Source organism: Eptesicus fuscus, chromosome 4 (assembly GCF_027574615.1).
Source record: "Eptesicus fuscus isolate TK198812 chromosome 4, DD_ASM_mEF_20220401, whole genome shotgun sequence".
In the NCBI taxonomy this organism is placed as follows: domain Eukaryota; kingdom Metazoa; phylum Chordata; class Mammalia; order Chiroptera; family Vespertilionidae; genus Eptesicus; species Eptesicus fuscus.
In genome coordinates this window covers 112,689,057-112,704,677 of record NC_072476.1, presented here as the reverse complement: position 1 = coordinate 112,704,677, position 15,621 = coordinate 112,689,057, and the positions used below count along the sequence as shown (strand labels likewise).

The 15,621-nt window shown below is 69.9% G+C and overlaps 1 protein-coding gene across 1 annotated transcript in view; it reads left to right on the top strand.

Moving 5' to 3' along the window:
• Nucleotides 1-494: 494 nt before the first annotated feature.
• The window catches only part of ANKRD55 (ankyrin repeat domain 55), a 34,759-nt gene continuing 19,632 nt past the window's right edge, over nucleotides 495-15,621 (top strand). The window contains exons 1-5 of the mRNA XM_054714373.1: nucleotides 495-549; nucleotides 6,833-6,955; nucleotides 7,219-7,349; nucleotides 11,935-12,044; nucleotides 14,497-14,557. Coding sequence (XP_054570348.1) covers nucleotides 495-549; nucleotides 6,833-6,955; nucleotides 7,219-7,349; nucleotides 11,935-12,044; nucleotides 14,497-14,557 — 480 coding nt within the window. The remainder of the gene's footprint in view (nucleotides 550-6,832; nucleotides 6,956-7,218; nucleotides 7,350-11,934; nucleotides 12,045-14,496; nucleotides 14,558-15,621) is intronic.

Here is a 15,621-nt window from a genome sequence, read left to right as displayed (position 1 = left end):
AGCCGAGGGGCTGGGCGGGCGCCTGGGCAGTGCCTCCTGCGCAGCATCGTCCCCGGGGCTGGGTGTCCACGTGAGCAGCGCAGCTGCCCTGCACCGGGAGGGCCGCCCCGCCGCCCGCCCCGCACATGCTCCGTCTGCCCGAGTCCCTGCCGGTGAGCGTCTCGGGTTCAGAGCGACAGGCCGGCTGCTGGAGCCTCCAGCCCCGACCCCAGGCAGGGGCCCCCCTCCCCCCACTGGTGTGTGGGCCTGAGCGGCTTGCGGACCTGCTGGGGGAGGGGGTGGAACACGTGCAGCGACGAGGGAGCATCTGCTCCCGGCAGGTGTCACGGGAGAGCTTTCCCCGTGGCCATCGCCGCCCAGACAGCAGCTGCGGCTCCAACGCGCTGGCTCCTCGGCCGAGGGCTCGGCGTGACGCGGCCCACGCTGTGTGGATGCGGCTGTGAGACGCTGCCCCTCCTCTCGGGACCTGGGGCGCCTGCCATTCGGAGGGGAGGATGCAGCCGGCAAGCATGGAGTTCAGCGCCCCGGCCGGGCTCGAGCCGCAGCGAGGTGAGCGCCTGCAGGTCTCCCAGCGCCAGCCCAGGGCGGCAGCTGCGTGGGGGGGAGGGTGTGTGTGCGTGTGTGTGTGTGTGTGTGTGTGAGTGTCTCCGTGCCTGTGTGTGTGTATCTGTGTGTCTGTGAGAGAGTGTGTGTCTGTGTGCATGTCTGTGTGATGTGGGTGTGTATATCTGTGTGTGTGTCTGAGTGTGTAATGTGTGTGTCTGTGTGTGTGTGTATGTGTGTGGCTGTGTGATGTGTGTCTGTGTATGTCTGTGTGTGTATCTGTGTGTGTCCATGTCTGTGTGATGTGTGTGTCCGTGTCTGAGGGTGAGTGTGGCATGTGGGAGGAGGGTCTCACATGTAAGACAGGCCTGCTCTAAATGGGCTTTGGGCCTGTGGTCTCCCACCTACGCCTTTTAAAACGGGGTTTCAGCCGTGTCTCAGCCGTCTTTGTCCTCCTCTCTGTCCCGGTCTGGAAAGGCCGTTTGGAGGAAGCAACGTGAAAGGACAGGCCTGTGTCCTGTGACGGTCCATCCTGCGCCTCCGCGGCCCGAGCCTCTCGGTCTCGTCAGGAACACGCAGCTGCCTGGTTTACGCTGCGGCTGGCGGTGTCTCGGCCGCGGCTGTGTAACAACATCGCCGTGTCATTGTCTGCAGCCACGGGCACGGCGTTCTTACTCACTGTGGGGGGGGGGGGGCGCGGAGATCTGCCTGGGAACAGGCTGCCGGGAGGTCACACGGACTCGCCGTGCAGTGTGCGTGCACCGGGCCCCTGCCGTGTGTCTGCACACACACCGTGTGCCTACGTGTCACTCTGCATCTTTCCCGTGTCGTGCAGGAAACCCCATGCTGCGAGCGCAGTCAATACGTTTAGAACAGGCTTACAACCTGGCGTCTGAACCCCTCTCTGCGACCGGACGATTCCTCAGGGTCCTAGCATCCTCCGCCGTGTTCTCGTGTCGGCCGCAGCGTGAGCACGAGGTTGCGAAGCCGCGTTAGAAACTGCGCTGCTGCTTCCTCTTCCCATCGCCCCGCCCCACAGCTCCCGCCCCACGGCTCCCGCCCCGCAGCCTCCCCGGTGTCACGGCTCCTGCCCCACGGCTCCCGCCCCACGGCTCCCACCCCGCAGCCTCCCTGGTGTCACAGCTCCTGCCCCACGGCTCCCGCCCCACAGCTCCCTCCCCGCAGCCTCCCCGGTGTCACCGCGAATTATTTTCTGTGTTTGCTCGAGCAGCGGGTTTACATTGAGGTTTCTGCGTGGCTGTGTGTGTGTGTGTGGGTAGTTTGCTCTCCATGTCTTGGCTCATGTTGCACAGTGTGCATGTGCGTGTGTGCACAATGTGTTTGTGTGTGCACATGTGTATGTGTGCGTGCGTTTACGTGTGTGCGTGTGTGTGCTTGGATGCGAACCCCGTGGAGAAGGAGATGGTGCAGCGTGTCTCACTGTTGACCGTCAGCAGCAGCGACCGCAGCCGCGTTCTGGCTGAAAGGGACACCACTGCGCCGCGCAGCCCGAGGCAACGCGTCGGGTTCTGTGTGTCTCGCCGAGCTCAGCCAACCTGGTTAACGTGTTCACGTGTGGTGTTTATCCTCGTGCACCTTTTATGGGAGCGACTCGCAGCAGGTCCCCGCCCAGGCCTGGTTCTCTCCGCACGTTAGCCCGTCCCGGCCCCCTCGGCCCCATTTCCCGGCGCTTCCTCTCAGGGGGGCGTGGCCTGGCGGCCGATGGCAGGGGGAGGCTCTCTCGCTGTGTGACCTGAGCAGGTTACCTAATCTCTCTGGGCCTGGTCTCCTCAGCAAACACGGAGGATGGTGCTTACCCAGCAGGGGCTGGGAGGGGCTGAGATGACGTCAGAGCGCACCTGTCACGGTGCCACGGCCGTGGGCGCGTGCAGGTGGCGCCTGCTGTTGGCGTTGCTCCTGCCCTCGCCGTCACCACCCCCGGGTCGGCTCCTCGCTCCCTCTCCTGCCGAGCCAGCCTGCTCAGTGCAGCGAGGGCATGGCTGTGGCTGTGGCTGTGGCTGTGGCTGTGGCTGGGTCACGTGCGTTCTTGTCCCAGAACGCCAGGGCCACTGAGCACAGCCCCCGGAAGGGGGGCGCCGAGGGACGCTGAGCAGCTCTCCTCGCTCTGAAACCCTCCCCCTTCTTGAACGCGGGAGAGGCCGTGCACACGTTCCGCTGGGCAGGCCGCGGCGACATCCTCGAGAAGCTGAGCGTGGGCGTGGCGAGGGTTTCCCATAAATCCTGCAAACCCGCGGCGTGGAGACGGCGGCCTCCGGCTCTCCGGGCAGATGTGGACAGACGGCGGCGCACGGGAGGGTCACAGAGGTCACCGAAGCGCTGATTCTCACACGGGGTCCCCAGCGGAACCACCTGGACAGTTTCTGTAAACGCGGCCGCCTGGGTGCCGCCCCGAGAGCTCCGTCCAGTCGGTGTGGGGTCTGCCTGGCGGACACCCCAGCAGCACCCAGTGTAGTTAGGACCCCGGACCACCTGTGAGTGGACAGGAAGCCGAGTGGGTGCTGCACGGGGTCCGGGCGACGTCAGAGGAAACGTGAGAGGACAGCGAGGGGGGGCGGCTGACTGAGGGAGGGGAGCCGAGTGAGGACGCGAGGACCCACGGAGACAGCGGGCAGACGGACGGGCGGACGGAGTGGCTGCAGCAGGGCCGGGAGCGATGCAGGCGGAGGCACAGAGAGGGGTGGGCCTCAGCGCGGACCCTGGGCCGCCGCCCACCACACCTGTTTCCCAGGACTGTGTCCAGGGGACCGCGGCCTGGGCAGGGCTACACGGACCACGGGAGGCCATGGGAGGACGGGCTGGGGAGTCCCTACGCCCGGCCCCTCCCAGCGAGCAGCCTCGACTCGCCAGCAGGGGGTGTGGCGGCTCTGGAGGAGTGAGAAAACGCCGGCTCTCACGCACGAGACTCCGTCACCCTCTGCGCGTGCCGTGTCCGTTCGGTCAGAACCCGCCTCCACGCGGGCGGCCGCCATGAGGACCCCAGCTCGCGTGGCGGCCTTCTGGTCCAGAGAAGCCAGCCAGGCCCCGCTTTTCTCCAGCGTCCACCCCTCAGGACCGCCTCGCCCGTCCGTGCGGAAAGCAGGTCCGACGCTCTGCCGGCTTCTTAGCGGTCTGGAGGCCGCGGTCGTGTCCCGCCGAGTCCGCCGGCGTCAGGCTGCGGGGTCCGTCCCTCGCCCCTGAGTCCCCGTCCAGGCGGCACCGTGGGCAGCGCCCTGGCTCTGGCCCGGAGAGCGGGGGTGGAGTCACAGGTGACCGGGAGCTGAGGAGACGAGAGGAGGGAGCGGAATAACAGGAACATTCCTGCCCCGTCCCCAGAGGCCTTCCCGAGACAGTTCTCCCACCACGGAGACCCCACGAGGCCTGGGGGGCACTGACCTGCAGGCGGAGCAGGGACCTGCCTGCACCCACACGAGCCGCTGCTTTGCGGGTTGAGGTCTCCCTTTAAGAATCCGTCCGATTAAAGTGAAAGTGCGTTCATGCTGTGGGAGCGCCTCATCCCTGATTCCCACACGGACGAGCGTCTCCAAACAGCAAGTCGCCCTCCCCCCCTCCTTGGCCCAGATGCTCCCCGAGGATGAGGACCGGCGTGCCCGGGGGGGGGGGGGGGGGAATCGCGAGGGTGGGCAGGGCTGAGATCGCAGGAGGAGCTGTTGCCCAGCCCTTCTGAGAGGACCCTCCTGTGGCCAGACGCTCCCCCGGGCAGCATCGTGGGAGACCCCCCCACCCCCCACCCCTCCACCCCCCCACCCCCCCACCCCGCTGCCAGCACCAGGCGGCCTGGAGGCTGCTCTCGCCTGAACGTGAAGAGCGTAACCCTTCCCCCTCTCAGGCGTTGGAACCTCGGCTCCCTCCTGGGTGACGCACGTTTTCAAACTCTTAGGGCCTCACCAGCCGGCCCGGGGGAGGAGGAACGGGAAATGGTAACAAGTTCAGCCCCGGACAAACGCGGCCGCCGCTGTGCAGGCTGCAGGCTGCGGGCCTCACCGGGAGGGGACGGAGGCCCTTCCAGCCACGACGACGTGGTGACCACAGTGCCGGGCAGTGAGCGCTGCCCTGGGCCAGCCCGCCTGCCGCGATGCGCACAGCGCCGCAGGGCGAATGACCAGCTCGTGTGCCGAGACGGGAGGCTGACCTCCGGCCTAAGCCTCTGCAGTCACTCACTGGGCTCCCAGCACGGCCCGCGGGTACATGCTGCTCTGGCCATCGGACAGGGGGGCAGAGCGGTGCCCACTGGACAGGCGGGTACAGAGCAGTGCCCATCGGACAGGCGGGCAGAGCGGTGCCCATCGGACAGGCGGGCAGAGCGGTGCCCACTGGACAGGCGGGTACAGAGCGGTGCCCATCGGACAGGCGGGCAGAGCGGTGCCCATCGGACAGGCGGGCAGAGCGGTGCCCATCGGACAGGGGGGCAGAGCGGTGCCCACTGGACAGGCGGGTACAGAGCGGTGCCCATCGGACAGGCGGGCAGAGCGGTGCCCATCGGACAGGGGGGCAGAGCGGTGCCCATCGGACAGGCGGGCAGAGCGGTGCCCACTGGACAGGCGGGTACAGAGCGGTGCCCATCGGACAGGCGGGCAGAGCGGTGCCCATCGGACAGGCGGGCAGAGCGGTGCCCATCGGACAGGCGGGCAGAGCGGTGCCCACTGGACAGGCGGGTACAGAGCGGTGCCCATCGGACAGGCGGGCAGAGCGGTGCCCATCGGACAGGCGGGCAGAGCGGTGCCCATCGGACAGGCGGGTACAGAGCGGTGCCCATCGGGCAGGCGGGTACAGAGCGGTGCCCATCGGACAGGGGGGCAGAGCGGTGCCCACTGGACAGGCGGGGCAGAGCGGTGCCCATCGGACAGGCGGGTACAGAGCGGTGCCCATCGGACAGGCGGGCAGAGCAGTGCCCATCGGACAGGCGGGCAGAGTGGTGCCCATCGGACAGGCGGGCAGAGTGGTGCCCATCGGACAGGCGGGCAGAGTGGTGCCCATCGGACAGGCTACGCGCCCCAGTCGCACAGCGGCCGGGTTCCAGCCTGGAGGTGGGTCTCCCCCATGTTCCTCTGCTCCCTCCACGTGCGATGCCTCTGACGTCACACGAGGCCAGCGTTGCTCCCATGTCACAGCCGAGCCCCTCACCTCCCACTGTCCCTGTGGCTCCGAGTCCCGGTCAGGGCCGGTCGAGGCCACAGACGCCTCCTCACCAGTGGGTGGCAGTGTTGTCCCGTGGAGCCGTCTGGGCGGCTGAAGGGCTGGCCCCGCCCTGAACGTGCAGAGGCCTCCCCCCCTTCCGGCTGCTCTAGGCGGCCCCCCCCCCCAGACGCGCTTTCCCTGCGTCCCGCCTGGAGCAGAGGCTCTGAATCGGGGGGGGGGGGGGGGGGGGAGAGGGGGAGGGGGTGCCCGGAAAGGCTCACGTAAGCGAATCTTCATCGTCCTGCCGTGCCTCCGGCATGATGGCCACGTCCGTAAAAAAACTCAATCTCGATTTCCCTGCCATGGGCTTTCCCTGAGCAGGGGCCATGCGTGTGGGGAGCGTGGGGAGCATAGGGGGAGCAGACCCGCAGGCGCCTGGCTGGGGTCCCGGCAGCGGAATGTGCCCCCAGCCCTTCCAGTGCTGCCCTGGGTCACGGGCCGTGTCGTCCCCCAGCCAGGTGTGCACACGCCTGTCACACAGACCGTGTCGTCCCCCGCCCAGGTGTGCACACGCTGTCACACGGGCCAGGAGCTGAGGAGTCACGCACAGTGGGTCCCTTTTGGAACACCAGCTGGTGGACGTGCAGACGGGCAGGGGTGGCTCGGCCCGAGGGGCCTCCTGGGGGAGGCGGGCAGATGCCCCCTCCTGCCCACCAGCTCCTGCGGGGTCTCCACGGACCAGCCTCGGGGAGGGCTTGGTGGGCGGGCAGCCAGGGGGCCCTCGGGGGACAGGGCGACCGGAAGGGCGGGGAGGACATGGGGACAGAGAGCAGGAGGCACAGCCACTCTCCGCGGTGGGCGAGTCACTGACAGGAAACGTGACGATTCAGAGAAAGACGGGGTGCTCCCTGGCTGGGCACCCGGGTTCCCGCAGCCCCAGGCCGGGGGCGGGGGGCGTAACGTCTCAGGGACACGGAATCCCTCGGGCGCCCTCCCAGGACGCGGTGTGGTGCCGCGGCCACGCTGGTCACCTGTCCTCGGAGGTGTGCGGTGCGTGGTCAGAGGTTTCCGTGAGTCACGCGTGGGCGCCGTTCGGGGTGCCGCGACCCAGGGGATCCTCTGTGCACACGGCGTCTCCGTTTGATTCCCGCAGGTGACTCCTCGGAGGAAGTGGACCTGAGCCTGGTGTACCAGGCGGCGTCCAGCGGCGACGTCCGCGCGCTGACCGCCCTGATCCGGGAGGACCCCTCCGTCCTGGAGAGCCGTGACACCGAAGGTGAGCGCTCCTCACCCCCAGACGCCCTGTCACCGAGTCAGGATCGCCCCGCCTGCCGCAGCCCCCGCGGCCCAGGGAGCAGCGCGCAGTGTCCTCGTCTGCACGCGCCTCCAGCCGGCACGGGGGGGGGGGGGGGGGGGGCAGGGGGCGCAGGGCGTGGTGCTGAGCAGCCTCCGCTCACGCTGAGCGGCGGGGGCAGCTCTGTGGCAAAGGGCACAGGGCCCGGCAGCCGTGCTCGAAGGCTGTGGCCTGTCTCCTTCCAGGGTGCACACCCCTGATGCACGCGGTGTCCGGGCGGCAGGTGGACACGGCGAAGCTGCTGCTGAAGATGGGAGCCAACGTCAACACCCAGGACGCCGAGGGCCGCACCAGCCTGTGCCTGGCCGCCTACCTGGTGAGAATGTGTGCCTGGCCGCCTACCTGGTGAGAATGTGTGCCTGCCGCCTACCTGGTGAGAATGTGTGCCTGGCCGCCTACCTGGTGAGGCCGTGTCCTAGCCGCCTACCTGGTGAGGCCGTGTCCTGGACGCCTACCTGGTGAGGCCGTGTGCCTGGCCGCCTACCTGGTGAGGCCGTGTGCCTGGCCGCCTACCTGGTGAGAATGTGTGCCTGGCCGCCTACCTGGTGAGGCCGTGTCCTGGACGCCTACCTGGTGAGGCCGTGTGCCTGGCCGCCTACCTGGTGAGGCCGTGTGCCTGGCCGCCTACCTGGTGAGAATGTGTGCCTGGCCGCCTACCTGGTGAGGCCGTGTCCTGGACGCCTACCTGGTGAGGCCGTGTGCCTGGCCGCCTACCTGGTGAGGCCGTGTGCCTGGCCGCCTACCTGGTGAGGCCGTGTGCCTGCCGCCTACCTGGTGAGGCTGAGTCCTGGCTGCCTACCTGGTGAGGCTGAGTCCTGGCCGCCTACCTGGTGAGGCCGTGTGCCTGCCGCCTACCTGGTGAGGCCGTGTCCTGGCCGCCTACCTGGTGAGGCCGAGTCCTGGCCGCCTACCTGGTGAGGCCGAGTCCTGGCCGCCTACCTGGTGAGGCCGTGTGCCTGCTGCCTACCTGGTGAGGCCGTGTCCTGGCCGCCTACCTGGTGAGGCCGAGTCCTGGCCGCCTACCTGGTGAGGCCGTGTCCTGGCCGCCTACCTGGTGAGGCCGTGTCCTGGCCGCCTACCTGGTGAGGCCGAGTCCTGGCCGCCTACATGGTGAGGCCGAGTCCTGGCCGCCTACCTGGTGAGGCCGAGAGTCCGGGCACCGAGGGGTGGCTGAGCACGTGTGGCCCGTGGGGTCCCGCGCAGGGTGCTCGCGGATGCAGGCGCTGGCACGTTCCCTCCAACACTGACCCGGCACGCAGTTGGCCCCGGACTCAGGTGGCCGTGGCTCCCTGCAGCCTCCACGCAGGACACGCTGTGGCCACGAGGACCCTCCTCCCCCTTCGCGGCATCTGTGTTTCCGGGCTTTTCTGGACACCCCGACCTCCTCCTAAGAACGCCCCATTCACACCTGGGTGGGGTGCCCTCAGAGCGCAGTCCTGCCTGTGGGGGGTGAGGTGGGGGAAGGCGGAGGAGGAGGAACGTGGGGAGCGAGGAGGAGGAAGAGGGGGAGGGAGAAGGGAGGAGCACCAGGCCCCGTCCCCAGGACCCACACAGGAACCGGGAGAATTCTGCAAAGTGCCGGGCGCTGTGACCAATGCCGCCCCAGGCGTGAGCCCCGGCCCTGAGTCAGACGCGGCCGGAGGATCGGGGCTGCCTGTAGACAGACCTTGGGCGATGTGTGTGCCCGCTCCATTAGGGGCCCGGTCGGTTAGGGGCCCGGTCGGTTAGGGGCCCGGTCGGTTAGGGGCCCGCTCCGTTAGGGGCCCGGTCGGTTAGGGGCCCGCTCGGCTAGGGGCCCGGTCGGTTAGGGGCCCGCTCGGTTAGGGGCCCGCTCGGTTAGGGGCCCGGTCAGTTAGGGGCCCGGTCAGTTAGGGGCCCGGTCGGTTAGGGGCCCGGTCGGTTAGGGGCCCAGTCGGTTAGGGGCCCGCTCGGTTAGGGGCCCGGTCCGTTAGGGGCCCGGTCGGTTAGGGGCCCGGTCGGTTAGGGGCCCGGTCGGTTAGGGGCCCAGTCGGTTAGGGGCCCGCTCGGTTAGGGGCCCGGTCGGTTAGGGGCCCGCTCGGTTAGGGGCCCGCTCCGTTAGGGGCCCGGTCAGTTAGGGGCCCGCTCGGTTAGGGGCCCGCTCGGTTAGGGGCCCGCTCGGTTAGGGGCCCGCTCCGTTAGGGGCCCGGTCAGTTAGGGGCCCGCTCGGTTAGGGGCCCGCTCGGTTAGGGGCCCGCTCGGTTAGGGGCCCGGTCAGTTAGGGGCCCGCTCCGTTAGGGGCCCGCTCGGTTAGGGGCCCGCTCCGTTAGGGGCCCGGTCAGTTAGGGGCCCGCTCGGTTAGGGGCCCGCTCGGTTAGGGGCCCGGTCGGTTAGGGGCCCGGTCAGTTAGGGGCCCGGTCGGTTAGGGGCCCGGTCGGTTAGGGGCCCGGTCGGTTAGGGGCCCGCTCGGTTAGGGGCCCGCTCCGTTAAGGGCATGCTCGGTTAGGGGCCCGCTCCGTTAGGGGCCCGCTCGGTTAGGGGCCCGGTCGGTTAGGGGCCCGCTCGGTTAGGGGCCCGCTCGGTAAGGGGCCCGCTCCGTTAGGGGCCCGCTCGGTTAGGGGCCCGCTCGGTTAGGGGCCCGGTCGGTTAGGGGCCCGCTCGGTTAAGGGCCCGGTCGGTAAGGGGCCCGCTCGGTTAGGGGCCCGCTCCGTTAGGGGCCCGGTCGGTTAGGGGCCCGGTCGGTTAGGGGCCCGGTCGGTTAGGGGCCCGCTCGGTTAAGGGCCCGCTCGGTTAGGGGCCCGCTCCGTTAGGGGCCCGCTCGGTTAGGGGCCCGCTCCGTTAGGGGCCCGCTCCGTTAGGGGCCCGCTCGGTTAGGGGCCCGGTCGGTAAGGGGCCCGCTCGGTTAGAGGCCCGCTCCGTTAGGGGCCCGCTCGGTTAGGGGCCCGCTCCGTTAGGGGCCCGCTCCGTTAGGGGCCCGCTCGGTTAAGGGCCCGGTCGGTAAGGGGCCCGCTCGGTTAGGGGCCCGCTCGGTTAGGGGCCCGCTCCGTTAGGGGCCCGCTCGGTTAGGGGCCCGCTCGGTTAGGGGCCCGCTCCGTTAGGGGCATGCTCGGTTAGGGGCCCGCTCGGTTAGGGGCCCGCTCGGTTAGGGGCCCACTCGGTTAGGGGCCCGCTCGGTTAGGGGCCCGGTCGGCTAGGGGCACGCTCGGTTAGGGGCCCGGTTGGTTAGGGGCCCGCTCGGTTAGGGGTCGCCGGCGTGGGGTCAGTATCCCACACAGGCACGGCCTCCTCCCAGCCCCTTCGGCTCAGGCTCCCCCGAGTAACCGCGCCTGCGGGGAGGGTGTTGGTGTGGCCCCGAGGGGGAGCGCTGGGTCCGGAATGGAGCGGGCCGCAGAGGAGGCTCCTGAAGCTGCCGGCCACCGGCCTATAGAACAGGCACAGCCCCGGGTGCGGGCTCGATCCCCAGTAGAGGGCGTGCAGGAGGCCGCCGGTCCATGATTCTCCCATCCCCCCCTTCCTCTCTGACAGCAATAAAAACCTAAACGAACTCTTAGAGAGTGACCGCCCAGGTTGCGGGAGGAGCAGGCGGGTCCGGCACTCGGTCGGCACGGCCTGTGGGGTCGGTGGGTTCTGAGCCGTGGCCAGGGCGTCAGGGCGATCGAGAGCTTCCTCAGCTCTTTTCTGAAGAAAGAGAAAACCGCATCTTTCCAGGAAATGTTGCAAAACGATAAAACGTTTCCCCCTCCCCCCGCCCCGCCCCCGCGGTCAGATCCGTTTTCCAAAGGCCGGGACGCTCCGGCCACTCGGACTCTGCCCAGCGCCTTTGGGCTCTGGCCCCCCGGCTTCCTCCCAGGAGAGACCGCGATGGCTCAGACGTAGCCGCTAAAACCAGACCCGGTGCCGGCGCAGACGCCGACTCAGGACCGGGCGCTGCAGACTCGGGGGGGGGGGGGGGGTCCGCTCTCCGGTCGGTCACAGGGGACGTCACTGAGCTGCCGCTGGGAGGTCCTTCCCGACGCTTCTCTCTCCGCGCGCTGCATGGCGTTCGGATCTCTGCTCCCAGCATGGGGGGGTCTCCGTCCTGGCTCTCGCCCTGCTTGGGGTGTTGAGGCTTAGCTCCCCATGCGGGGGGGGGGGGAGTTACCCCATGATTCTCCCGTGTGGGCGCTCCCTCCACGCCGAGTCCGCTTGATGGAGGGAGGGGGCGTGCTGGATGGCGGTTCCCAGCGGGTGGACTCGGGTCCCTGAGCCCGCGGACCAGAGGAGGGGAGCGGCGGCTGCACCTGCTCAGAGCAAGCAGCGTGGGGAGGCGGCAGGGGGTGCACAGGGAGCCGGGAGCCCCTTAGTGGGTACAGCACAGCCACGGGGAGCCCTTAGAGGGTGTTGGTGACACCCCCATATTCAGCATCAGGAAAACCCGTCAGGCGGCAGGTCCCCCCACGGGCTCCGGCTGGGCTCGGGCTCGGAGGGGCTGCCTGGGAGGACGAGGTGCGTCCCGTGGTCCCTGGGAAGGAACCGGGCGCGGGGCCGAGGCCTGGTCACGGGAAGTGGGTTCCCTGAGCTCAGCCTGGAGGCTGGGGCTGGAGTGACCGGGAGGCGAATTTGGGGGATCAGACCGAGGACAAGCATGACGGGGGGCTACACCCGTAGAACGCGAGGCGGGAGCGGACTCCTCACCGTCACACGCCCGAGGGACCGAGTGTGAGTGTGAACCCCAGCGAGTGGCCCCAGAAATGGCGGGGGGTTGGGGGCGGGCAGGAGAGAGTCTGGGGATCAGCCTCCATCGGACGGGGTGCAGGTCCCCGGAAAACTCGAGGTCCACCCGACTGCAGCTCTGCCCCGGGTCTGACCCCTGAGGCCCAGGAGGACGGGGTCGGCCAGACGGGGGGCGGGGCCGCGGTCCGCGGGCTGAGCCGGGCGCCGTGACGAGCCCGCTCTCTGCGCAGGGCTGGCTGGAGGGCTGCGTGAGTCTGCTCCGCAACGGCGCCAAGCACGGCATCCCCGACAAGAACGGCCGCCTGCCGCTGCACGCCGCCACGGCCGAGCCCGACGTGAGGTGGGTCGCGAGCGGGCGCGGCTCTGGGTGGGGGGCGGGGAGGCCCGGGTCAGAGGTTATCTACTGCCACCCCATGCGGAAAGGAAACCAACCCACCCCTTTTCCCTTTTTGTGGGTGCAGTCGGGACCCCCTTAGCAAATGGAGCGTCCTGGGGACGCGTCAACGGAGGGCCAGGCCCTCCCTGCGAGTCTGACCCGAGAAGCGACACTATTCGCCGTCACCTGAGTCTCACGCCCACGCGCTCCGTCCCGACTGCTCGTGGCCGTGACTGCGTGCGAGTCAGAGCCAGCTCCGTCCTGGCCACGGTCCCCCGTGAGGACGGCAGCCCCCGCTCGCGGGCTCACGCTCGGGGCAGGCGTGGCGTGGCGTGGCGTGGCCGCTGGCGGCAAGCAGATGCGGCCACTGAGGGCGGTGACGATGCTGGAGAGAGCCGGCCGGCGCTGGCGGGGGGCAGAGGGGGGACCACGAGGCTGAGGGCGGGGGGAGGCCCCGGGCGGGGGCTGCTGGGACCCTCGGGCCGGTGGGCGTCGCGGAGGTCCTCCCTGGAGACACTGAGCCGCGAAGGGGGGTCGTGCTCCCCAGTCCGTGTTTCAGCCTCGCCTCCCCCCCGTCTCCCCCCATGCCCCCCCCACTCCACTGGGAGCCCCTCGGAGCCACGGATACAGCATTTCCTGCCCTGGCCTCGCAGCGCCCGCCCGAGGCTCCCGGCCCCGGCTGCACGGGGCAGGGCTCTGACCGACCGAGGGGCGCAGCCCCGGGCGCTCGGGCTCCAGGTCCCGTCTCCGGAGCTGGATTTCTCCATTTCAGTCTGTTTTACACGGAATAAAAGGCTTGGGAAATCCCAGGGCGACTCCCGGCCAAGCCTGGCTCCTCAGCCCGTGGGATGAGATGCAGGGAGAATAGGAAACCGGGGTTCACCCGCAGCCCCACAGGACCAGGGGCTCGGGGAGGCCCCGGCGGGCGGCACCAGGCGGCTCCCTCTGGCGACGAGGGAGGAAGGTTCCAGACGACTCCCGACGTTAGCCGCCGCCTTCCGGGGGCTCCAGAAAACGGTTAAAATGTGTCTTTTAAGACGATTCCGCTTTGACTTTCTCAACTGCTGTCCGTGCCTCACTCAGCGTCACTTCGAAGCCCACGGAACCGGTTCTGGAGGAGAAGCCCGGCCTCTGGGGGGCCTGTGGCTGCTGGGAACCGGCCAGGCCTCGTGTTCAGTACAAGCTGAGTCGAACGTCGCTGTTCCGGGCTGGGGGGGGGGTCCCTCCACAGGGCGACTCGGGCCCAGCGCCTTCTGTCTCGGGCTCCGTCCCCCCGGGACCGGGCTCCTGTGCTCCGCGGAGAGGACGGCGGAGAGAAGCCCGTGTTTCTCCAAACACCGCCGCTCGCTCTCGGGAGCCAGGACGCCGGTGTCGGTCCCGGCCCGCATCCACCTCCCGCCACGACTCTACCCTGGGAGGAGGGGCGCGCCCGCCCGTCCGTCAGAGCTTCCCGGTCAGCCGGCGCCGAAGGTAGCTGGGCCGCTGAAGCCGCTGACCACACGCGGGGACCCCAGCCGCTCCTCCTGGCGCTCACGGCCGGCGGCCTGGCCTCCGGAGCTGGTCACAGCCGCGCCCCCCGCCCTGGATCGCACCCAACGACCCCCGGCTTCGGGAGGGGAGCCGGAGACACCAGCTTCCTCCTGGTGACGCCCGGAGGAGGCCCAGCCCGGGAGGGGTTCCTGCCCGTGTGGTGGAAAAGGAGTTTCGGGGACGCACGCAGGAGGGTTTGAGCGACGTGGCGGGTTGGCCAGGGCTCCCCGAACGGGATGCCGCGCTCCATCACTGCCCGGCGCTCAGCGGGGGTCCGTTCACCGCACCCCGCCTCACCCTCCACCACGTGGTGCAGCGCCTCCCGCTGTGGCCCCCAGGCCGCCTGGCCCCCGAGTCCGGGCCCCTCACCACGACCCGCCTGCCTCCCTCCCGCGGGCGGAGTGCTGACCTCCGTTCACCACGTGCGGGACTCGAACCCGAGCTCCAGGGTCACGGGTCGTTGTCCCCCACGGACGCTGTCTTTCCCGCTCAGACACGTGCATGTTTTACACACAGGAAGCCACGCGGCCAGCGCCGCCTGCTGGTGTGCCCCACGCGGGAGGGGAGGCCCGGTGGGGAGGCAGCTGGAGGCTGCGTGTCGGGACGGACGGAGCGACAGAGGGGGCGGCTCCCAGCACACACCGGCCACGGGCTGGGGCTGGAGGCCCGAGGACCCCCTCATCCCCTGTGGCCCCAGGAGCACCAAGACCCAGAGGAGGCGGGAGAGGAGGAGGCAGGGGCTCTGGCCCCGGGTGCCCGGCCCCCACGCTGCGTCTTTCCGGAAACTTCTCCCGAGACCGTCTGCCCTCAGAGGCGTGGGCCCTGCACTGTCCTGCCTCCGAGGCTCGCAGGTTCTGTTCCCTGAGCCGTGCCGTTCCCTCCGCAGGCTGCTGGCGGTGCTGGTGCAGCAGTGCGGCCTCAGCGAGGTCAACCACCAGGACAGCGAGGTGAGCCTGCAGGGCGGGCCTGGCCCTGCACGCCGAGGGCTCCCCTGACCACGGGGGCGGTGGGGGGGTGCGAGGGGAGCCGGCGGGTCCCGGCCTCCCGCCCAGAGCCGCAGTCCTCACGCCCAAGGCCGCACGCCCTCTCCTGTCCTCGCACAGCGCGCCCTCCGGCCCTGAGGAGGCCAGGCTCCCGGCGAGGGGCCCGGGGTGAGCCCCCCGCAGCGAGCTCCGTGCGGCTGCTCCTCTTCCCAGAGGCGGGGCTGCCGTCCCTCCCGCTGGTCCCCGCGGGGCCCCAGAGCCGTGCTCACGCCTGCGGGTCGGCCCCGCCTCATCCGTGTGCTTGCAGGCCGCACGTCACCACGGCTGTGATGACTTTAGGCAAACAGAGCGACAGCCATGGCCATGCGTGCGCCCGTGCCCGTTCCTGCTCCCCGGAGCCAGCCGGCCCAGGCGGGAGGACGAAGCCCTGAGCAGGGCCAGGCCAGGCCTCTGTCCAGGGCCCCCCGAGCCTCCGTCCAGGGCCCCCTGGGCCTCCACCCAGCGCCTCCGTCCAGGGCCCCCTGGGCCTCCACCCAGCGCCTGGCATCAGCAACCGCCCAGAAATCCCCCGGGCCTGAGGTCGGCGCCTGCGGCTCGTGGTCACAGCTGCTTTCAGTGCCGTGTCTTCGTGGTTAGAGCGAGGGCCGCCCTGGCCTCACTTCTGCTTTCAAACAAGAAGCAGGACGAGCTCGGCCCGGGCCCCTCGGCGCGGCGGGAGGGGGCGCTGGGGGGGCGTCTCCGTCAGCTGGGGGTGGGCTGCTGGCCCCTCCTCCACCTCCCGCTCCTCCCTCGCCCCAAGCTGGGGCTCTCAGAAAGGGGCCCTCAGTCACCGGGACCCCAGAAGTCAGTCCCCCCAGGCCTCCGCCCCGTGCCCTCGGCGCAGACGCTCCCAGCGCGTGGGCCGTCTCCCAGGACGGGCTTCCGAAGGCCACTTGCTGCTCAGGGGCCGTGTGGGGGGCACGAAGCCGCTCTGGCTCCTCCTCACGCAGAGGGACCCCCGCCGGGAGCCAGCCTCCCGCCTGCCGTCC